The sequence below is a fragment of the Mus pahari genome, chromosome 3 (assembly GCF_900095145.1).
Source record: "Mus pahari chromosome 3, PAHARI_EIJ_v1.1, whole genome shotgun sequence".
Taxonomy (NCBI): Eukaryota; Metazoa; Chordata; class Mammalia; order Rodentia; family Muridae; genus Mus; species Mus pahari.
In genome coordinates this window covers 57,356,712-57,380,237 of record NC_034592.1, presented here as the reverse complement: position 1 = coordinate 57,380,237, position 23,526 = coordinate 57,356,712, and the positions used below count along the sequence as shown (strand labels likewise).

General features: G+C 41.5%; 1 protein-coding gene across 1 annotated transcript in view; it reads left to right on the top strand.

The window, feature by feature from the left end:
* Positions 1-23,526, top strand: part of Slc25a12 (solute carrier family 25 member 12) — a 92,678-nt gene that overhangs the window by 26,010 nt on the left and 43,142 nt on the right. Inside the window, 2 exon segments of the mRNA XM_021193123.2 lie at positions 8,208-8,323; positions 17,684-17,823. Coding sequence (XP_021048782.1) covers positions 8,208-8,323; positions 17,684-17,823 — 256 coding nt within the window.

The following is a 23,526-nucleotide window of genomic DNA, read 5'->3' as shown; positions in this document are numbered from 1 at the left end:
CCCCAAAAAAAAAAGCCGGGCAGTGGTGGCACACACCTTTAATCCCAGCACTTGGGAGGCAGAAGCAGGCGGATTTCTGAGTTCGAGCCAGCCTGGTCTACAGAGTGAGTTCCAGGACAGCCAGGACTACACAGAGAAACCCTGTCTTACCCCCCCCCCCCAAAAAAAGAAAGAAACAAGAGTCTGTCTATGTAGCCTTGGCTGTCCTGGAACTTAATATGTAGCAAGCTGACCTTGAACCCACTGAGATCCACCTGCCTCTGCCTCCGGAGTGCTGGGATCAATGCTATGCGCTGCCGCACTTGGCCCTACTGTTCCTGTTTATTTTTATTTCATGTTTTGATTGCATATCCGTCTGTGCATGCAATGCCCAAGGAGGCCAGGTGAGAGCATCAAATCCTCTGGGACTGGAGTTCCATGGTGGTGGTTCACCGTGTGGGTGCTGGGAATTGAACCTGGGTCCTCTGGAAGAGCAGCCAGTGCTCCTAACCTCTGAGCCACCTCTCCAGTTCCAGACCTGGTTTTAGAATACTCATGTTTTCACGTAAGTACTTGAGGCTTTTTGGAATTATCTGGCTTTTTTTCTTCTCCTCTGAAACTTTATATGACTTTTGTAGGCTGCAGTGTATTGTTAAAGTAGAACATTTTTTTATATAGTCAAGTAGAATCCTAATGTTAAGTTGGAAGAATGTATCAATAACAGCTTTTGTGTCATGAAGAAACTAGTAATATTGTCTTAAATATACTCTTTTGTTTTTTGGATTGAGTCTCACTATGTAGTCCTAGCTGGCCTATAACTCACAGATCCATCTGACTCTGCCTCCTAGTGCTTTTTTTTTTTTTTTTTAAATATGGGGTTTGTCTGTGTAGCCCTGACTGTCCTAGAATTCACTCTGTAGATCAGGCTGGCCTGGAACACAGAGATCCACCTGCCTCTGCTTCCCGAGTGCTGGGATTAAAGGCGTGCGCCACCACTGCCCGGCATGAGTTTACATTTTAAAGATATCTTTTCTACTATTCTTTTTTTTTTTTTTAATGAGTTATAAGATATGGTAATTCCCCAGCTTCACCCTCCTAAGTACTGGCTTAGAGGGATCACCACACCTGGCAGCAGTCTTCCCTTTCTTTCTCTCTTTTCTTTTCCTTTCTTTTTCATGTTTTTGAAATAGAGTCTCATTTAACCCATAAATTACTACTAGATGCAAAGGAAATTTTTTTCTCCTAGAAAGCTTGGACTCTTGCGTTTTGTCGATGCAGGTTATACCTTGAAACGGCAACGATATTATGTACAATGAAAACAGTGAAACCAAGAAATGAGTAGGCTCAGTGGAGAAAAGTTTACGTAACTTGGCTAAGTGTGAGGTGAGCCCTAGCATACTAGGACTGGTCAGCAGTCTTTGGTTGGTTCCGTCTGAGACCTGCTTTTAGAATATCCATTCTTTTAGTTAAGTCTTTCATGACTGCTTTTATGTTGCTTTTGGAACTTTATGTGCACAAAACTTTGCGAGCGCAAAAGAACACAGTACCCGCCAGCCCCCCCACCCCCACCCCATGTTTTCTAGCCCATGAATTACTCTTTCTTGCCATCTCCCATCTACCAGTAGACGGTGAAATAAGGTGCTTGGTATAGAGAGTCATGCAGAAACAGCATTGCATGGTATAAATAGCCTGATGGGTTGTCTAAAAGTCAGACACCAGCCAAGTGTTATTTATGAGATTGTGGCTTAAACTTTGGAGTTCTAGTTTCATTATGAAAAGCAAAATGACTTTATGCATTAAATGCAGATCACAGAGGCTATTATCATGCGATCTAATCTAAAATATTTAGACAGTTTCTTCTTTGAAACTGTAACTTCCAGGATGGTGGTATCTATATTTAGTCTAGTCAGACTTCTCTGGAAGTTCTATCTGCTATACTGGGAAGATCCAGTCTTTATTCTCTGACTCTTCATGAGTGGTTTTTTTTTTCTTTCTTTCTTACTTTATGTACCATGGATGTCAAAGATCCTATTCATTTTGGTAGAAAATTTGGCTATTTTATAAACTTTTGTAGAAAATTACAAAAGTAACAAACATTTCGGCATTATGTTAGTTTCCATTCTGGTAAAGGATATAGTGGAAACATTTACTGCACAGTTACAAAATGTGTTACTTCAAAGTTTCAAATAAAAATTCCCAGCACCTAAGAGGTGGAAGCAGGAGGATCAGGAGTTTGATGTGCTCCCCTGTGTCCCATAAAAATAATTCAAAAAATAGGTTGGTCAGGTAGACCTTGGCCAGGGATAGGTGCATGTCCTGCAGAGCTCAGGGACCTGATGAGATCTCCTGTGCCTGATTTTTCTCCTGCTGACGGATTCATAGGTATGTAAGTAGCTGTAGCTCTGCCCTGCTGACTCCGATACTCTAGATACACAGTAGCGTAGTGGATGGTATGCCAGTTGGCAAAAAGCACCAACTTAGTGAGTTCCATAGGGTCTGCATTCTAACAGGGGCTGCTCCCTGCATAAAGTAAACCCCTGTGAGTCCCCAGTGTCCTGAGGTGGCGACAGCCAAGGTCTTTAGCTGTCTTTTTGGAGGCAGTTTCTGCTTGGCACCAAGAGCTGCCAAGTGTCACTTGGGACCAGAAACTGCCTGCTGCCCAAGCTCACAATTTGTCAAGGGAAATAAAAAAAAAAACCAATATTTTTATGAAATCCTAGGATTTCCTAATGTTGTTACCAAGTATATTAGGCTGTCAGAATTCCTAGAAATTAATTCTTTGCCACAGAAAACATATCAGTGGGGCATATTTAGATTCCTAGACAACAGCTTTGCTGACTAGGGAAGCTCATCTTTGATTATCTCTCATAAAAAAGAGAAAGTTTTGTTACTGAGCATAAAATATGTTTCAAAGTGACTTATTCTATACTTCAAGGTTACTTGTATTTTTGATGTTGAATTCTGGAGACTTAAAAAAAAAAGAAATTGTTACATGTTTGTCATTAAAATCAGCTCACCTATTGGTTTTAATGGTTAGAATTTTTTTTTGGTTTTTTGAGACAGGGATTCTCTGTGTAGCCCTGGCTGTCCTGGAACTCACTTTGAAGACCAGGCTGGCCTCAAACTCAGAAATCCTCCTGCCTCTGCCTCCCGAGTGTTGGGATTAAAGGTGTGTACCACCTTGCCCAGCTCTAGAATTATTTTTATAGTCAGCAGAAATAATGCTAGCCTGTCTTCATTATAAATTTCAGGCATTTTTAAAATATGTAGCTAGCAGGTGCTTCTGGTAGCCCTGCCTCAGCCTCTGCCTCCTTGGTTTCATGTCAGTCCAAACAACACCATTCGTGGCCAGCCTTTGTTTCATTCAGTTCACCCCACATACTGACTCTCTCTCCCCCCCCCCTTCTCCATCTCTCTCTCCTTGGAGCTGGATATGGAGTTCATGGCCTCCCTCACCCAGCTGCTTGCTTTTGAGGAATGGGTGGTTGGTCCTGGTATCTTGCAGTTCCATCTATTGTTATGTTCCTAACATTTGTTTAATGGTGACTACACTTTCTGGGGCTGGAGAGACCGTTCAGCAGTCACCAGAGCACTGAAGAAGTGGAAGTGGACTGCGGTCAGTACCTGCCTGCGTGTGGATGGGCATGGAGATGGTAGGGGAGGAGTGTGTGTGCAGCCAGATAGGAGAGTACAGAAAGTTGCGCCCACGGCAGGTAACTGTTTAGAGACATAAAGGGAAGTGGTCTCCACAGACTGGAGAGTAGAAGGGGAACAGAAAGTCAGGGAACGGAGAAGATGGGATGACTGTGCAGGTTTTAGAGTTCCCTTTTTAGGCGAAGATAGTGTTCTGCCAGAGAGCACTGTGAGACACCCATGTGCCAAAACTGTCATCGGATTGTGCACCTTAAACATGAGTTATCCGGTAAGTGAATCAAATTGCAAAGGTTTTGTTTTGTGGAGATCTTAAGAAGCCCCCTGGCTACAGTTTAAAGAATGATGGAGGAAGGTGGGAAGGATCTAGAACATTGATCAGGAGGCTGTTGCCAGTCATAGCTGTTGAGAACGGGTAGGGCTATGCTAGGAGACATATCTTTGGAGATCATTTATGCTGGTGAACAAAACTATACGACTTTTAAAATTGGCTTTGTTTTGCTTTTTGAAACTGCAGTCTAGGATGGACTCGAACTTTGAACTCTAACCCCTCTGCTTTGAACTTTGAACTCTAACCCCTCTGCTTCTCTCCCTAGTTTTGGGGTTACAGAAGTGTTCCCCCACGACCAGACGGCTCTTTTTTTTTTTTTTTCTTTCCCCGAGACAGGGTTTCTCTGTATAGCCCTGGCTGTCCTGGAACTCACTTTGTAGACCAGGCTAGCCTCGAACTCAGAAATCCACCTGGCTTTGCCTCCCAAGTGCCAGACAGCTCTTTAAGTTTTATCTTTTCTTTTGGGAACAGGAATCATCGCTATGGCCCTGGCTGTCCTGGAAGTCACTATGTGGTTCAGGCCTCAACCTCTCAGAGGTCCACTGGCTTCTGTCTCCCGAGGGCTTGGATTAAATGTGTGTGCCAGTACACCTGGCCTAATTTAAAATTTTTAATATGGTATTTTTTCTAAGGAAGTAATCTTCCCTTAGTCGTCTGATATGTATTATCCAGGATAAATGTTAATTACTGTGGGACTTTTTCTACTAATATCTTTCTGTATTTTCAGTTTGAGGGGAAAGATGGATTTTGTCAATATTCATGACTGTTCCTTTAAGGGGTAGTTTGTCATGCTGTCACTTGGATGATCATCCACTAAGAACAACAGAGAGAGCGGGGAAGACAGTTCAGGGATTAAAGGCGAGGCTCACAATCAAAACATCGAGAATAGCAGAAAGAGTCAAGTAAAAAATAATTTATAAGAAAACAAACAAAAAAATAGGTGAGTCAGATGGACCTTAGCCAGGAATGGGGGGGTCATATCCAGCAAAGTTCAGGGACCTGGTGAGCTGTCCCATGCCTGACTTTCTCCTGCTGATGGAAATCTAGGAATGTAATCGGCCACAAAAGCTGTGGTGCATTGAGCGCTAGTGTGTCCTGTTGACTCCAAGGTCCTAGGTCTGCCAGTGAGATCTGTGGTAATGGCACCATGGTTTCCAGGGAAGGACACAGGAAGATTGGCAGCAATGTGAGGTGGGAGGGTCCCAAATCCCAGGTATCCAACTTAAAGGTCCACCCCTGAGCCCTGGGTGCTACCCCTCTCTGTAGACCTGTATTTGATGGCACCTTAAAAGGTTTATAGCAGTGGTGACAGTCACAACTAAACCACAAATAGTGTCTGTTTGTGCTGTGTATTGCACTGGTTGCTTTTCTGTATATTTTATATCACAGATTTCTCAAAACAAGCTTGAGACTTAAAATGTTAAATGTTTTGCATAGAAGGAAGCTCAGAGGCTAAGATACCTGTCCAGGGCCATCAGTCCTTGATACTGTACCCTACTTCCTTTAAAGCCACACCGTCGTTGACAAGCTTTTGCAAGACCTAGGGTGGTGGTTTTGTAAACTGTAGGCTTTAGAGATGCACAAGCCGGTCATTCCTGCTCTCAGGAGGTGGAAGCGGGGAGGTCGGGAGCTCAGTGTTGTCCTCTGTGGAGGCTTTGAGGCCAGCCTGGGCTACCTGAGACCCTCTCAGAAAGAAAAGGCAGGAAAACCCTAAACCAACCAACCAACCAAATTCCCAAACACTAGAAACATGGAATCTCTTTGGCAGGATCACTGTGATTTCTGACTCAGCTGACATATGTGTTCTCTCTGAGGTCATTAACCTGCTATTATTTTGACTACTGGTTAATTTCAGAACTCACTAAATATGTATCTTAGGGTTCAGTAAGTTCTAAAAATATCAGCAATGTGAGATTCTACCTTTTGAGTGTTTCTTAAAAAAACATATTGTCTTTTCAAACATAATAGAATAATATAATGATTTTTTTTGTCCTCAATCCTTTTGGTAATTATTAAGGTAGTTATTGAGTTTATTTCATTTAAATTTCTGTCCTTTGGCTTATTTTGCCAAAAAAATCCAGATAGCACAGTTTATGTAAAAATACTACTTTTTTATTTCTAAAAGATTCCCAGCCCGTCATCTCATGTAGCCTAGGTTAACCTTGAACTTGCTATTTAGAAGAAACTGGCCTTGAACTCCTAATTTACCTCATCATCTCCCCAGTGTTGAATTTACAAGTATGTGACACCACATACTTTTTGAAATCACTATATATATATATATATATATATATATATATATATTCATATATATATGAAAAAATATACATATACACATACTATACACACACACATATCAGAAGTAAAATACCACAGACTGAGGCAGAGGGTCAATGGGAACTGTTCTGGTTGTAAGCAGGGCAGTTTTCAGGCGTTCTTGGTGATCTGGTGGTAAAGTTTCAGATCCATCAAGATGAATTACCAATAGCAGAATACAACACAACAATTTGTTCCAGTATCCCTGCCCCCAGCATCCCTTGTTTCTGGCCCTTCAGCCTCCAGGGCTGCACAGGCAGATTACAGGGACCTCTGCCTCAGCTTTCTTCTCATGTACTTTGGCTTGTCCCTCACTTCTTCCACCACCATACTCTCACGGTGCAGGAGTTTCAAGGAAGATGGCCCTGAGGCTGAAAAAGCATCTCTTCTAATTTTATTTTCTCGGACCTCTGTGCAGTCTTGCGGTTTCCTGTAGGCTGTATTTCTATGGCGGCGGTTAACATGGTCCTCTGTGCTGTGCATTACATTCTCTCCAAATCGATGATTAGTTCTAAATCATTGATTCACAATGAGGGTAATTTTATTTTCTGGGACATCTTCGACAGTATCTAAAGACATTTTCGTTGCTCACAACTGAGAGACGAAATTGACATCTCCTGCTTAGACCTGGGATAGTGCTAACTATTGCTACAAATCATAGAAGACCCAGTAACGAAAGATTATCCAGATTAAAATGTCAGCAGTCTGGGGTCGAGAGGCTATTGATTAACTGTAGGCTTATTTTTGGCTTGGTTCTGATGTTAGGAGCTATTGACTAATGTTCATGTTCATTACTTTGTTATGGGCTTACAAAAAATGTACTATTCCTTCCTTTCCACAAAGACATCTTCCCTTCATCAGTCACCTGTTTACCCTGAGCTACAGTTCATACAGTAACACATAGTAAATGCCTGGTATTGATGATTCTCCCTGGAGGAACCAGGACCCAGGGTAGTATTGGGGGGAAATATTAAAAAAAAAAAAAAAAAAAAAAGAACCAGCAGGTCCCATTCTTGTGCCTCTAACTCTGCCCTGGCACCTGGCTGGCCATGCACTGGTGGGCAATGGCCAACCTGTTTTTATCTCGTGGAGCTCTGACTCAGAACTCCTCAGTCTCTCTGCCCAGTTCGCTAGGTTCTCACTGGTGGGTCGCTACCACGCCAACCCCATGCTTCAAATCCCCCACAGCCTTTGTGATGGCATCTGGCAAACCCATGCTTTGCCTCTGTATCTTTCTCTCTTGATCCCAGACAAGCCGCTATGTGAAGGAAAACGTAACACAGACTTAAGTTCAGAAACAATGGTAACTCAGTCTCTGGGCGCAATAACTAAAACCTAATCTTGTAAGCCTTATTAAAATCTGATTCCCCTGATGGCCAATCCTTGCGGATCCGCCACGATACCGGGAAACCCTAGCAGCTACATTACCCTCTGCTATCCTCTTCCAAAAATGCCGTCCCACCCTCCTGCTTCCTCTCTTCCTCTCTCCAACCCAGAAGTCCTGCCTACTCACCCAGTGATTGGTTCCTTTATTCTTTAGGTAATTGGTTCACAGTAACAGCAGAGGCCCATCCACCACAGGGTAGGATTTGGACCTTCTGTGAGATGCATGTGCCCATGCTGTCAGGTGTATGTGACTTTTGCCTGGGCCTCTTTCTTTAAGCCTCATGCTTTAGCTTATATTAAAATATCTTTATTAAACTCCAACTCTGCTTCATAAAAACATCCAGTATTTCCTGTCCTCTACTAGCCTGTAACTTTAAAAAAGTTTACAGTTTGTGTCTGTGTGAACATTGGTTCTACAGGTAATTGAGTGATTGATGCAAATTTGGTAATGAACCAAATCTGGGTCCCCCAGTGAGCAGTGCATGCTGATAATAGCTGAGTCTTCATCCCTCCAGCCCCAGTAACGTTTTATATTTCGTTCCAGGTTGATCTCCTATCAAGAGTTTTTGGCATTTGAATCTGTTCTGTGTGCCCCAGATTCCATGTTCATAGTGGCTTTCCAACTGTTTGACAAGAGTGGAAATGGAGAGGTGACATTTGGTAAGGGGAAACAAAAAAGATTATAAGTAATAAGTAAAATTCCCAGTGCTGGTCCAGTTCTTCACTCCCAGATACAATTACTAAGTGTATGTTGTTTGTTTAGGGCCTACTCACTGAGCGAAGTAGGAATTTCCAAAAGCGGCTTATTCAAGTAAAAGTGGTGTCACGTTCTTCAGCATGTTAGGGGAGTGAATTTATGAGTGGTGTTGCTCTCGTGTTAGGGGAGTGAATTTATGAGTGGTGTTGCTCTAACTCATTCAAGCACTCATACTTGGATGTGCTAAGGAGTGGAATAAGGGCTTTTCATTGAGGCCCACGTGAAGCAAAAGCTCCCACAGCAAGCTTGCCCTTTCATTCTAAAGGGCTTTGTTTTACTTTAGCTTTGAATAGGGAGTTTGGAGCGTCTCCATGGTATCTTGGGAATATTGCTACCCTGCCACTTTCTATCCACCGGGAGGCTCAGGGATGATGGAGTCTCCCCAGTGTCCCCTCCACTTTAGAGCCTTGGTTTTAGGGAACAAAGCCTAGAGAGTAGAATTGTCTTCCGAGGTGGATGCAAAAATTGATTTAAAGTCTTCCGTAGGAACATTGTCTCCCAAGTACGCAAACTAGAATTTTCCTTTCCTTTCTTTCCTTTTATTTCTTCAGCTACCATTCATCTTTAAAGATGATCATTTGTAGAAATTAGTTTATCTTAATAAAAGTGTTGGTTAATCTTTTCTTCAGCAGCTTTTCAGTAAAAAAAAAAAAAGTAGTATTTTCAAAGATTTAGAGCCCCCCTTTCTGCCTGTTCATTTTCTTTTAATAATTGAAAGCATTTTTATTACGAATAAAAACAAATAACATAAAACTTTACATCCTTGTAATTTTCAAACGGTCAGTTCAGCCAAATTTCAAGGTTTACTTTTCCAGAACTTTTCTTCTTCCCTGAGTAAAGTTGACCCCCTTTTATGGTGTGAATGGGCACAAATATTTGTAAAAAAGACCTTGAAGTTCAGGCTTTCCCTAGACTACAGCATTGTTCATTCCCTCCTTAATTATAATAGAAATGTCAATCATTTACATATAAAAGGCATGGTGGCTCACAGTACTCTAGGCAGGTAGAGCTCTGTGAGTTTGAGGCCAGCCTGGTTTAGTTCCAGGACAGCTAGGGCTACATAGAGAAACCTTGTCCTAAAACAAAAACAAAAAACAAAAACAACAAAAAACAAAAACCATAAAGGAAGCAACTTTACCATAATTGTCAGAACTGAGAAAGTATGGGTCTGTCAGAAGAACCAGTTGCATCTTGCCTGTGATTTGGTGGGCACATTGTCTACTTTGGCATTTCCCCCTCTCTCTTCATTGGCTCAACCCTCCTCTGTGAAGAACACTTTCCCCTAAAAATGCCCTGCAGAGGTCTTTATATTTTGGCATATAGCTGGGCATCCTCCCTGCTTTGCAGCAAGCTCTGGCCATTTTGCTTCCTGGAGAATGTTGACTTGGTGCAAACACACCCAGAGCTATAGAGAAAGCACAGGGTCTCTAACACCTAGTTATCCAGCATCAGCTCCGAGTGAGTGACAGTGCTGTAGGTAGCACACGTGCACACACAGCTCCCTTCCAAACATGGCACAGTGATGTTGGGGAACTGGACAGGGGAATTTGAGTTAATGACAGTTTCCCCTGCTTACATCATGTGCACATCAACATCAAGAATTAGGTTTCTCAGCTAGGTGGTGGTGGCACATGCCTTTAATCCCAGTACTGGGAAAGCAGAGGCAGGTGGATCTCTATGAATTCAAGGTCCACCTGGTCTTCAGTTTCAGGACTAGATGGCCAAGGCTACACAGAGAAACCCTGTTTCAAGAAACAAAAAACAAAGAATTAGGTTTCTCAAAATTAATTTCTAATTTATGTTGTCAGCTGCCTTAGTGTTGTGTCCCCCCCCTCCATTTGGTTGCTTTCCCTGATTCGTGTATGTGCCTTTAAAGTGTCGCCGAAGACACTTCATTCAACAGACCATCAGCAGATTCTTGTCACTATTGATTAGGAGATGAAAATGAACATGGGAAGCAGCTGAGCGACTGGCACACACCTTACTTCATGAAGATAAAAGCTCATGGATATTACAGCCTAACCTTATTATGTAAGGGCTCTTTTGTGTTTTTTCCCTTTAAGTTATGATTTATGAGTTAGGATTTTAAGAAATATAGTCAGGATGAAAAATAGTTTGAATTTTTAATAACACCATAATCTGAAGGACATATAAGGTTATCATGGAATAACTAGAAGTTCCAGGGTCTTTGTTCTGTGAGTTCTGGTTCTCCCTCCCCCATTTCTCCTTTCTCTCTCCCTTGATCTCATTTATAGGACTTTGGTCATTTCCTCTTCCTGTCTATCCCTAGTTTTGAGGGTCCACTTTTAGATAATATTTCTCTTCTTTTCTTTTCTTTTCTTTCTTTCTTTTTTTTTTCTTTGTGTGTGTGTGTGATTCTGGATTCTGGGAGTTGAACCCAGGGTCTCATGAATTCTAGGTAAGCTTTCTGCCACTGAGATCAAGCCCCGCCTTAGGCCAGCTTTCTCAACCAATCTGAAAGCAGTGATAATAAAGAAGAGAGTATCTGACTTACATCTTTGAGAAACCAAGCATCAAAATTGTTATGTTCAGCCAACGCCATGTAATAAGATTATCCCAAGCCTCCAGCTTCTCTGTGTAAGGACATCATCAGCTTAAAGTATATTTTTTATAGGATTTGTGGGTCTGTGACGAAGGTCAGTTTGTATCCATTTAATAAAAAGGAATCATTCTTATATATTTATAGACACATGTTTAGGGAAAAGAAATTTGATATTCACTTTAACTAGAGTTAAACCCTTTGCACCCAATGGCCTTGCATTTCATAGCTGGAGCTACTTAAGGTACAGTTTTCTCTTGTACACTCGAGGGCAAGTAAGGACCCATATTGGATGCAAACTGCAACAGAGGATAGACCAGTCAGGTTGCCGTTGCTGTGGTCTTGGGACTCTGACAACAGTGTTGGTGTTATCTGTGTGTTTCTTCATTCTTTTCTCATCCTTTTGCTTTAGATGTGCTTTTTATGCACATCAAGCTGTATATTTAAGCTACAGCATCTTAGCAACTATTTATATTTATATACATAACAGCATCAAACTTTTACTTGAGTGCCACACAAGGCGTTTTTGTTGCTGCTGTCAGACAGGCCTCCATTCTGCAGAGAGGACTCGTGTTTCAGAACGAAAGCTCAGGAAAGGATTCTGGAGTTGTGTTTTTGTTTCTTTCTTTTCTAAATAAATAAGTAAAGCTTTAGTTAATATTTTTTCTTTGATAATCTTTAATAAACTTTTACTGCATGCTGTGGGTAATTACTTAATGGCTTGTATCTCTGTCACTGCCAGATGGCCTGAGCCTTGTGGAGCCCATTGCATGTGCTGGATACAGTGTCCATGTGCTGTGTCTCACTGTTAACCCTCTAGTGTGCTGGTATCCTGCTGGGTAGAATTAGGTAGCGGTAACCTGATCCCTGTCAAGTGGTAATACTGCATAGTGCTGTCATTTGTTGCCTTGCATTTATCTTAAAAACTTTAAAAGAAGGCATTTATTGCTCTAACAGAGACTGGATTCTAAAATCAATGAACATAATCAGAAGAAACTCTTACTTGTTTACTAATACACACGTATAAAACATGCTATCTGCTCTAGAATTTCTAATAAACACTTGTGCACATTGCACTCCAATGGGTTTGCTAGGACTGGAAACTCGTCCCACTGAACTTTTCCAAGGACACACCCATACTGAACCAACCTTCTAAATCAGGGATGCCTTTTGATATAGTACTGTGTTGTCTAGGATGTACAGGGTTCAACAAGTAAAAAGTGTATTCTGCACTTGCCTTTAAAGTGGACTCCCTTCTCTGGGGAAGCCATAACAGCAGTTGTTATTCCAAGTGTCAGGACATACACGGTGTGCAGCTTCCAAGAACCCAGCATGTGCCTTTTCTCTGTGGAGAATAACTACAGACGTGGATAGCGTGAGAGTCTAGTGGCCTTAAACTATGATCATTTGGTGTGCAATTTAGGCACATGGGTATTTGATTAAATCAGGAAGAAAATTTAAGATGTTTTGTATTGCTTTCTGACATCACAAAGGATCATTTTGAATAAAATACACAAGGCTACTAAAGTAACTTAGAGTTTGACATTAAAGGAGAGTATTGCCTGGGTTTTATGCCACTTGATGGTAGACTGTTAGGGCTTGTAGCTTCTGTGATGTTCTATAACTGTGAACTCCTCTTTCCTGTGAAATGAACCTTTATGTATATTTGGCAACAGGACGCCTCTATTTGACTGATCACACAGTAATCCCTCTGGAGGTAGGTAAAGGGTTAATACTTCCCACCCCCCCCCAGAGCACCTGGGGAGTTCACTAGGATACTAATTCCTTCCTGGAAGTAGAGGGGAAGTAGAGGTGGAAGCTGAGGGAGTCTGCATGCTGAGGCCCGTTGGGACTTCCTCCACCACTTCCCGGTGTTGATCTTTTCTGTTGTTACATTGTTGCTATTTGTTTTCTTTTCTGGGCTCCTCGTTGTTCCTCCTCTTCCCTCCCAGTTTCTCCTGCACTGAGAAGCACATCCACACGTGTCACTGTCATGTCTGTTCAGTTGTACACTGTAAGGATAGTCACCACTTACCCCAGGTATCCAAAGGGCCACTCTTGACTTCACCCTAAGAACTATGCAGGCGAAACCAAGCTGTTTGAGGAAAAAAAAAAAAATTCCCTTGGCAATAAAGAATGCTCGTCTCCAGCCTTTAAGTTGGAAGCAGCGGCTCCTGCTGGAATCCTTGAAATCAGATGTCAAGCTGGGCTGATGGTAGGCGGGCTGTGTCACGGGGCTGATGGCTTGTATACCTACAGGAGGAGTACTCTGGCCACAGCGTTGGTACAGCAGCTCCTTCAAGGCTCATTCATGGAGCGGGCACGGTGGCAGGCTTGGAGAAGAGTGCCAGCCCCGGTCAGAGGTAATTTTGTACTGCAGAAAGGTGCTGAAGACCCTGCAGGAAGCGTCCCTAAGAACCAGGGGAGGGATAAGGGGGGGAATGAGATGGGGAGACACAGTGGGGGTTGCCGGGGAAACGGAAACCTCTGTTAAGACATATTTACATAATATGATTCAATGTGTATTCCACCTAGTCCAGTCTTCATAAGTGACTGATACAGCTAAACTGACTAATAGACTTTTTTTGTTTTTTGTTTTTGTTTTTTGGGGGGAAACATTTTTACGTCATCACATTCTCACCTTTACCTGCTCTCCAGACAAATCACGAGCTCCTCTCCTTTTGAGCAAAGAGAACGCAATGACAAGCCACTTTTGTTATCTGGCCCCAATTTCCCCTTCAAAGGAATTATAAAGCTCCTTTTTTCCTAAGCCCATGTTCTCTTCAGGAAGTGAAAAAATGGTCTATTGTTTTTCTCTGTCAGAAACATGAATGGACTTCCTGTTTCTCCCAGCAGCGCCAACCTAGTGTAGCCTCCTGGGTCATGATCTTGCTGCCAAGATGTGCTAGTCAAGCCAGGCAAGAACTGTGGTCTCAGAAATAGTTCTAATACAGAGTGCTATTTAGGGCTAAAGATCCTTGTGTGCCACTGGAAGATGGGATTCTCTTTGGGTAGAAAACTTGTTACACAGAGAGATGGATCAGGGATGCTCAGGGTTCATGGTGGTCTCCCTCTCAGGTCATGCAAGACCTGGTGACCCAGGAAGATAAGGGCAACAGCTGATGGAGCTATTGCCTCATGCAGGAATCCGCTCCTTAGTTCTAGAACTTTTACATCATTTTGTTTTGTAAAAACATCCCAGTGGCAGAACAGTGGCTACTATAAATTAAGTCTCCGGTAGTTCACTAAATCGTCTCTGTGACATTCCTGAGCCAGCTTCAGGCGACAGTAATAGAATAGGGACAGATTGGAGATGACATCTCATGAGGTGCCAGATAGGCTCACAGTCTTATTAGCCCTAGTCACTCCAGTTGAGCCTGGGGTGTTACAATAAAAGGACTGAAAGTATCATGGAGTAGTTAATAAACTGGGGATGATGTCACCACGAAACCATACACAGAGCTGTCAGGGGACCATTTGGGGAGAAGTAGAAAATGTCCGAGTACAATTTGAGGAAAATGCCACTTCTGTATTTGAGAGCCTGCTATGACTAATTTAGATCATTATCTTAATGGCTCGAACAATCTCTAAGTTCTGAGACCGCTAGAAAGTTAGTAAGAAAGACCTTCCCATTTAAGTTTTTATTATAGGGCTCGTTCAGCTCCAGGGTGGAGTGCTTGCTTAGCATTGGCGGGACGTAGGGTTGATTGTTAGCCCATTTTAATGAGGAGTTTTTAATTTATAAAGATTGTTTTCAAATACACTTTGTAAGTTTAGTTTGTGAACCTAGTATGGTAGTCTGTGCCTGTAATCCCAGCCATCAGAAGGCTGACGTAGGATTGCCAAGAGTTCAAGGCCATACTGGGTGACAGACAGTATGAGGCCCTGTTTCAAATAACAAAACCAAGCCAAACAAAATTATGCTAGGCCAGATAGTGTCAGTAATCACAGGTACTTGGCAGCTGAGGCAGGAGGATTGTAAATTCAAAGCCTTCTTGGCCTTCAAAGTAAGTTCAGGCCCAGCCTAGGCAACCAGACCCTGTCTCAAAAAAGAGGGTGGGGGGGGGCAGTGCTACAGATAGCAGTAAAGCACACAGCAGCAGTAAAGCACACAGCAGCAGTAGAGCACACAGCAGCAGTAAAGCACACAGCAGCAGTAAAGCAGACAGCAGTAGCAGGAAGCTTACCTAGTGTGCTCAAGGCCCTAGGTTCAATACCCAATACCACAAATAAATACACAGAGAAGTAAACAAACAAATAAATACAACTTAGCAAATATCCTTTTGGTAATGTCAGAAAAAAAAGTTGAAGCCATTGAATTTGTTTGAAGGGTTCTGAGTCTTTGAGTCTGTTTTGCACTTAAGATTCTGATAGTTTCTTTCTTTTATTTAAAGATTGATTTATTTGTTATATATGAGTACACTGTAGCTGTGTAGAGACACACCAGAAGAGGGCATCAGATCCCATTACAGTTGGTTGTGAGCCACCATGTGGTTGCTGGGAATTGTACTCAGGACCTCTGGAAGAGCAGTCAGTGCTCTTAACCGCTGAGCCATCTCTCCAGCCCAGGTTCTAATATTTTCAAACCGTATAAAAGGGATCCAGTTTTAACTGCTGTTTCATAAAACTATGCAGATAGCTTTCCTTTCCTTTTGTTTTAGAGATAGCTTCATGCTAAGTAGACTCAGACCTGCTATGCAGCAGTAGATACATTTCATATTAAATAACTGAACGTTCTGAGTTGCAACTTTTAAACTAAAAGTTACTGTGAAATAACTTCCTTTCTTTAGCCATCTTAGTATAGCTTCATATATGCAATGACTTATTCTTATTCTGCATTTCATTGCATTTTTTAAATCTTTTAAGTACCTTTTTTTAGACTTGTTTTGTATTTGAGACATGGTCACACCTTGTAGCTCTGGCTAGCTTGGCACTCCTTATGTAAACCAGGCTGACCGCCAGTTCACAGAGATCCTCTTGCCTCTGCCACCCAAATGCTGGGATGAAAGGCCAGCGTTACCATGACTGGTTGGTTTGACTTCTAAAATAAGCAAAGTTAGGTTATTTTGAGAATAGAGTGATTAATTATATTAGATGACTCCTAAAAATATTTATATTGGCATTCCATATTTTAAACTTTTTACAATACTTACTATTTTAATTAATTTAAAAACTTCAATATATTTACAACCTGAAATTTTATTTACATCCCCTGCCCCTTCATCCCTCTTGAGTAGAGGATACTGGGGATTGGATCCATGATCGCGTACATGATAGGCACACATTCTGCACAAGCTACATTCCCAGGCCCCAGCTTCAAGGATGATCTTTTGTCCCAGTTTGAACCAGAATCTCATGAATCGATATTGACGTCTTTTCAGAATAGAATCCCCATGCATTGTTTAGCTTATGTGTATTTAAGATGAATATACTTGACATAGGTTGAAAACTCTGAGATCTTGTTGCTACTTAGCTAAGAAATCCTGCATCCATTGAGAGAGAAGATGAGAATCCCGTCTCCCCAGTGACATCAGGAGTAGTTCTGCCCAAATGCAGCATTTTCATTAAGAAAAAGAGGTACATAGAACAAGGAGAATCCATTACTCCATTGCCAGTTATGAGACTGGTGTTGCATTCGAAGACTCAAACTCAGAGAAAACAACGTAGTTAGAGGCAATTGTAAAACATCAAACCTATGTTTACTAATTCTCTAGGGTAATTGATAGCTATTGATGGTAAAACTCTTTCACTAATAAAATTGGAAAATAATTTAGTTAAAACATTACTAAAAAGGCTTCCTGCTTTCTTAGCTTTGCTAGTGATTTATTTTGGGTGGGTGGGTGGGCATGAGCTTCTAAATTAGTCTACCCAGTCTATGCTTGTTAAAGTACCAGTCATTTGTGAACCAATTTTCATAGTAAGAAAACTGTAAGAAAGTGAATGATCTCATTGGTGCACGAAGACAAGCAATGGAGTTCTGGTTGTACCTTACAGCTTGACTGGTACCTAATGAGAAGTTAGCATGCCGTGGATGGTTCTTCATTGACAAGTGGATCACTAATTTCACTTATCTTAAAACATTTTAATAGTTCAGACTAATAATCATGGATTTTAGGGGGATTTCAAGGCTTTGTGGCAAGACCCTATTTTTGACACTATCAGCTTTTAATAAGGTGCTTTACTGCTGAGCTAATGATACGCTGTTGGTAGTATTTCTTATAGCTATCTTCAATAGTCATATTCAGGCTAGTGTGAATGTAATAATCATGCCTCAATCAAACCATACTTAGTATGACAAATATTGCATTATACTGTAATTTAGGTATTCACGCTTCTGATAAAAGGCTTAATTCGACTCCTCGAGGAACCAGGGAAACACTATTGATTTTATGCTGGAATGTAAAGTAGCAGCTATTTATATTGCAAGATAGAAATCGCTTCCTAATTAAAATTAAATCAAGAGAAATTAAGAATCTCATGGCCTTATATGTAGCAGTATACAATTTTAAGTGAAAAATTATACTTTGTATCAGTTGTGCTCCTGCATGGGTTTCTGAGCACAAAAAGATTTGCAGTTCCTCTTGGTAGAAGCAGCCGGTCTTGACTTTTTAAACGTTTCTTAATTCTCCTCTGTAGGAGCATTGCGTGGATTGGATGACTCATTGATCAGCGGGACTCATTCGTTTTTCTTTTCCCTTTTAAGAAAATGTCAAGGAGATTTTCGGGCAGACAATTATCCATCACCATATCCCTTTTAACTGGGACTGCGAGTTCATCCGGCTGCACTTTGGGCACAACCGCAAGAAGCACCTGAATTATGTGGAATTCACTCAGTTCCTCCAGGTAGGCGCCCTTCTGGGCACTGGCGTTGTCTAGCACAGAGATGGAGGAAGTCCCCATCTCACCCCCATTCTTCATTTCCCTCTCACGGAAGCAAGCTCTTTAAACTTGTGCATCCATTTTCTTTCAGCCTGTACTTGCATTCATGTAAGTGGTCAACTTATATTATCCCTTCTTAATTTTTCTGCTTGAAGAAAAATGTTGGGTTGAGTTCTACCTACATGAGATTCGGAGTTCTTTTGCCTCTCACGGCCAAGCACAGTCTCGGATATTTTCAACCTTTCTATAATTATGTCACAAGTTTATTTAGATCAATAGTCATAGGAGTGACTATAACTTCATAAATATAACGCTCCATACCTATGGGCTTTGTATCTATGAAGCCAAGAAACTACAGATAGAAAAAAAAACTTGGAAAAAAGTTGCATCTATGTTGACCATGTACAAACTTTTTTTCTTGTCATTATTCCTTGAACAATAAAGTGTAATTACATTTACATAGTATCCACACTGCATTAGTGGGATTTTGCTTTGTTTTTCTTTTCCTTTTCTGAGATAGAGTTTCTCTGTGTAGCCCTGGCTGTCCTGGAACTCACTCTGTAGTCCAGAGGGGCCTCAAACTCAGAGATCTGCCTGCCTCTGCCTCCCAAGTGTAGAGATAGATTAAAAGTGTATGTCACTACCTCCCAGCAGTGTTAAGTATTATAAGTAGTATAGAGATTATTTCAAATATGTAAGAGGGGCTGGTAAGATGGACCAGCGAGTAAAGGCAGATGCCAGCAAGCTTGATAACCTGAGCTTGATGTATTAAAGTCATGTAGTGGAAAGCAAGAACTGAATCTCACAAGCTGTTCTCTGACCACCCATGTATACCTTGGTGCAGAGAGGGGAGAAATATACTAAATAGTAAATTCAAAAACGTAGGATGAGCACAGGCTATGTGGTAGAGATGGTTTAAAGCATATGGGGAAGCATGAGTAGGCTCTCTGTAAATAGTGACCTGAGGGACACCTCTAATTGATGCCTAGAATTATTGATTTGTTTAGGATCTCCAGGGTTTGTTTACTTTTCTACTTAGTGATGTTAACTCTTCCAGTCATTGCTGTTATTATTAAAGTCTCCTTCATGCATTTAAAGCCCAGCCGGTGATCTTACCGTTTATTTCCTATCAGTGGCACTCTCCAGGATTCTCCTATCTCAACAAAGATCGAGGGCCAGGTGTATGGCTCTATGCCTGGTATGCATGCTATCCTCGTGTAACAGAGGTGAAATGAAATTAAAAAAAAAATAGTGTACAGGAAGGATAAATTTTCATGTAAAATATGAAGCTAATCCTTTAGTAGTAGGCAGTTTCCGGGCTTTTGGTACAGTAATGGCATTTTGCAACCTCTATCTATCCCAGACGTCTTCATAAAGAACAGCCTGGTCTATTTTAGGACTTGTTCCCATCAACACTTCTCCAGCTTCTGGGCACTCCGAATCTGCCGTTTGTTTTTATGGATGTACCTAGTGTAGACATACGAATGAGGTTGTATGACAGGATGTTTTGTGTGTCTTTTTCCTCCACTTAACAGAATATTTAAAAATACCTATCCTTATTAGGTCAAATCCCAGCACTTGGGAGGCAGAGAGTTCGAGGCCAGCCTGGTCTACACAGAGAGTTCTACTTCAGCCAGGGATACATAATAAGACCCTGTTTCAAGAAAGAATTAGCAATATTGGGGACGGGGTTCTAGCTCAGTGGAAGAGCACTTGCCTAGTGTAAGTGAAGCCCTAGGTTCAATCCATACAGAACCACCACCAGGCCTTAGCTGGGCATAATTGTTCACACTTGTAGTTTTTGCATTTAGGAGGCTGAGGCAGGGGAATAGGAATTCAAAAATGCATTTAGATCACACCTGGGCCATATGAGAAGACCTTGTCTCAAGGACGGAACAAACAGAACAACAAAAGAACCACCCACATCTGATCATGTGATGATACTCCCTTTATTGCTCTTTTTTTGACTTAATATTCATTGTATGACTACATTTTTGTCCACTCATGAGTTGTTCTGACCTTCTGGTTCTTGTGCATAGTAGCTCCTACAAACATCACATGCAAATATTTGTAAGATGACCTATTTCCAATTCTTTCCAATTATATATATATATATATATATATATATATATATATATATATATATATATATATATATATATATGGATAGAATTGCAGTCTTAAAGTCCTCTATTAACTCCACTTGTGGTCCTTTTTTGTTCCTTCCCTTTTGTGGTGATGGGCGTGCGCCCAGCACATCATGCATGCTAGACAAGTGCTCTCATTGAGCTGTGTCCCAGCCCCTTTACCTGGCATTCTGTTTTCTGGAGCAGCGGCACCAGGAAATGATGCCATTAGGGTCTGAAAGCGAAGCTGAGCTACTCTCTGGTTTCGGTCACCTTCAGCCTGAAGAGCCCATTTTCCCTTCTGGTACACTGCACATCTCCTGGTCCCTGGATTTCATCTTTCCTAAATAACGTTTTCTTCTTTTTGATGGAACATTTCCTGTATTGGCTCTCTGAGAAAAGTAAAATTATTTTGAGACTTTTCTCATGTGTGAAAACTTCCATCATTAATCTTAGATAGTGTGGCTGGATGTTGGTTTTTAAGGTTTCCCTGTGTGCTTTCTGCTTTGTGGTGTGGACATTAAGAAGTCTATGGCTATTCTCATTGCAGATTTCTCTTGCATTTTGGGGGTGGGGGGTGGGTTTAGGATTCTCCAACCCCCCCCCCCCACCGCTATCCCTCTCCTTACCAATGGTTGGTTTCTTGACTGGTTGTTTCTAGGTCTTGATCAAGAAATTGAAATAAGGGCATCCACAGACGCAGTCTCAAAGCAGCTTTGTTCAGGGGCAGGGTGATAGTACAGAGAGCACACATGAGAATACATGAAGGCACATGTAGAAGCGAGCAGCTGCTACATGGCCACAGAGGGGCCATGGGCCTCGGGTTATATCCTAGAGCTTCTTTTATAGAGGAAGAAAGGAAGGAAGAAAAGAAGGAATAAAGGAAGGAAAGAAGGAAGGAGGAACTTGTTACTAAAGGGCATGACATGGGTAGTTCTCTCCTTCAGTTGACAAGTTTGAATTATATAACCTTTATTGCCCATAACCTTTCCCACAATGCACCTGATTTTAATCATAAGCATACCCAAGTATACAGAGGGGTAAGATGGTCAGTATTGAGGGCCAGCAAGATGCCTAGGTGGGTAAAGGCACTTGCCACCAAGTCTGATGAACTGAGTTCAATCCTTAGGACCCATAAGATAGAAAGAGTGAACCAATTACTATAAACTGTCCTTTGACATTCACATGCATGCTATGGTATACCCCCACCCCCATTTTTATAAAGTAATAAATTTTTAATTGAAAAAGAATTAAAGATGGTAAATAGAGGATTTTTCTTAAACGCACACTTGGACATGCCTTGCTGCCCATGTAACCAAAACAGGTTCATATGGGGGTGATTCTCCCCGCCTTCCTACCAAATATGACTAGAAAGGCATTTGAACAGAAATGATCCATGTTTGATTACTATCAGGGAAAGAGGAATGTTCCCATTATTTGGAGTAGGAAGCAGGTACAGTGAGATGCAGGTGGGCGTCCTGGGTTACTCACAGGTTGCCAGGCACATTGTTAGGAAAATGTGTTTATGGCCCATGCCAAGTAGATCTATTCCCTATGCTTGCCTGCCTCGCCTTTATGATGGTATGTATTCATGTGAGCTTACTTTTAATCATTTTGCTGGGCATTCAGTAGATCTCATAAGGAAATTTCAATTCTTGAAGTTATTTTCCTCTTCTGCATTTCTCTTTTAGTTTTCACCCTATTTTCCTTCTGGATTTCTAATTTTTTTTTAAATTAGTATTTGAAAATCTTTAAGAGCTCTCTTGGTTTTCTGAATATTCCTTCTAAAATTTTTATCTATCTATTTATTTATTTGTTTGTTTTAATGGCATGTCTTGGTATAGTAATTTCTCTCTGTGGGTTGAGGCAGAGAGAAAATTCCAAATTGGAGTTTAGCTTGGGATACACTTTAAGACTTTGTCTTAAATAAATAAGTAAATAAATTGGGGAAAAAGAAGCAGAAAAATGGTATACTGTTCCTATTAGAGTGTTACACTGTCACCCCCACATCTTCAGTGATATTAAAATAGCATACCATTCCTATTAGAGTGTTACACTGTCACCCCCACATCTTCAGTGATATTAAAATAGCATACCATTCCTATTAGAGTGTTACACTGTCTCCCCACATCTTCAGTGATATTAAAGACAGGGATTTCAGTTTCATTTCCTTCAGAGTATGTTTGTTATAAGCTTCATTTTTTTTCTCCTGTTTCATCTTTCTGTTTGCTTTTTTTTTTAAAGGCTTATTTCTTACATATATGTGCCTATGTCTGTTCATGTGCACCATGTGTATATAGATGTCCTTGGAGGGCTAGAAAAGGACATTGAATCCCCTTCTAGAACTGGAGCTACAGGTGGTCTAAACCACCCAGAGTGGGATCTGGGAACTGAATATTTGTCCCCTGCTAGGGCAGTAAGCACTCTGAACTTATGGGTCAGCTCTTCAACTTCTTTCTGGTTTTGTTGCCTGAGTCCCTCGAGTGCCCACCCATCCAGCTTCCAGGTTTTCTTCTTGTCTGGGTCTCTGTTTTTCACAGTAGAGGCTTTTTAGTTCATACTGAAGATTAGGACTTACTGAACACTATGGGTTTATGGTGGTCAGTTTAGTTATCTTTCTATTTCTGTGACAAAATACCATGACCGAGCCATGGAACATATAGAAAAAAGCATTTAATTTGGCTTACGGTTTTGGAGGGTTAGAATCCATTGATGGCAGAGCAAAGGCATGGTGGCAGGAGCACGGAGAGTTCCTGTCTTGATTCATAAGCAGGAAGCAGAGATAACTCAGTATGGCACTTTGAAACCTCAAAGCCCTCCCGCCGGTGGCATACTTCCTTCATCAATGCCACATCCCCTAAGACTCCCCAAATAGCTACCAACTGGAATACAAGTAAATGTGAGTCTATGGAGGCCATTCTTTTTTACACTACCAGGATAGGATTTATTAACACTAGACCTGGCAGTAAAATGTAAGACCATTTTGTTCGAGCCCTGGGACACCTCTGTGTTAAAGGCCTTTGGATTAGTGAATGTGATCATCTGGTCTACTTAAGAAATGGTTACCTGGGCTGAGGAGATGGCTCAGCATGTACAGTGCTTGCTGCATAAGGATGAGAATCAGTTCAATCCCCAACACTCACGCTAAAAAAGGTGAGTGGAGCTGTTTGGTGGTGGCACACGCCTTTAATCTCAGCACTCGGGAGGCAGAGGCAGGCAGATTTCTGAGTTTGAGGCTAGCCTGGTCTACAAAGTGAGTCCCAGGACAGTCAGGGCTATACAGAGAAACCCTGTCTCAAAGAAAAAAAAAAAGGTGGGTGGGCATGTTTACATGATGGCATACCTGTAATCAAAGGGCTGTGTGGGGCAGAGGCAGGAGGACACCTGGACTTGAGAGCTGCTGGCGTGGTTCTGGGTTCAGTGAGAGAGTCTGTCTGAAGGGTATAAGGGAATAAATAAGGTGAAGAGTAATAGAGCAAGACAGCTGGTGTCCTTTTGTGGTGTGGCTTCTATTATTCATGCATACTCTTTTTTTTTTTTT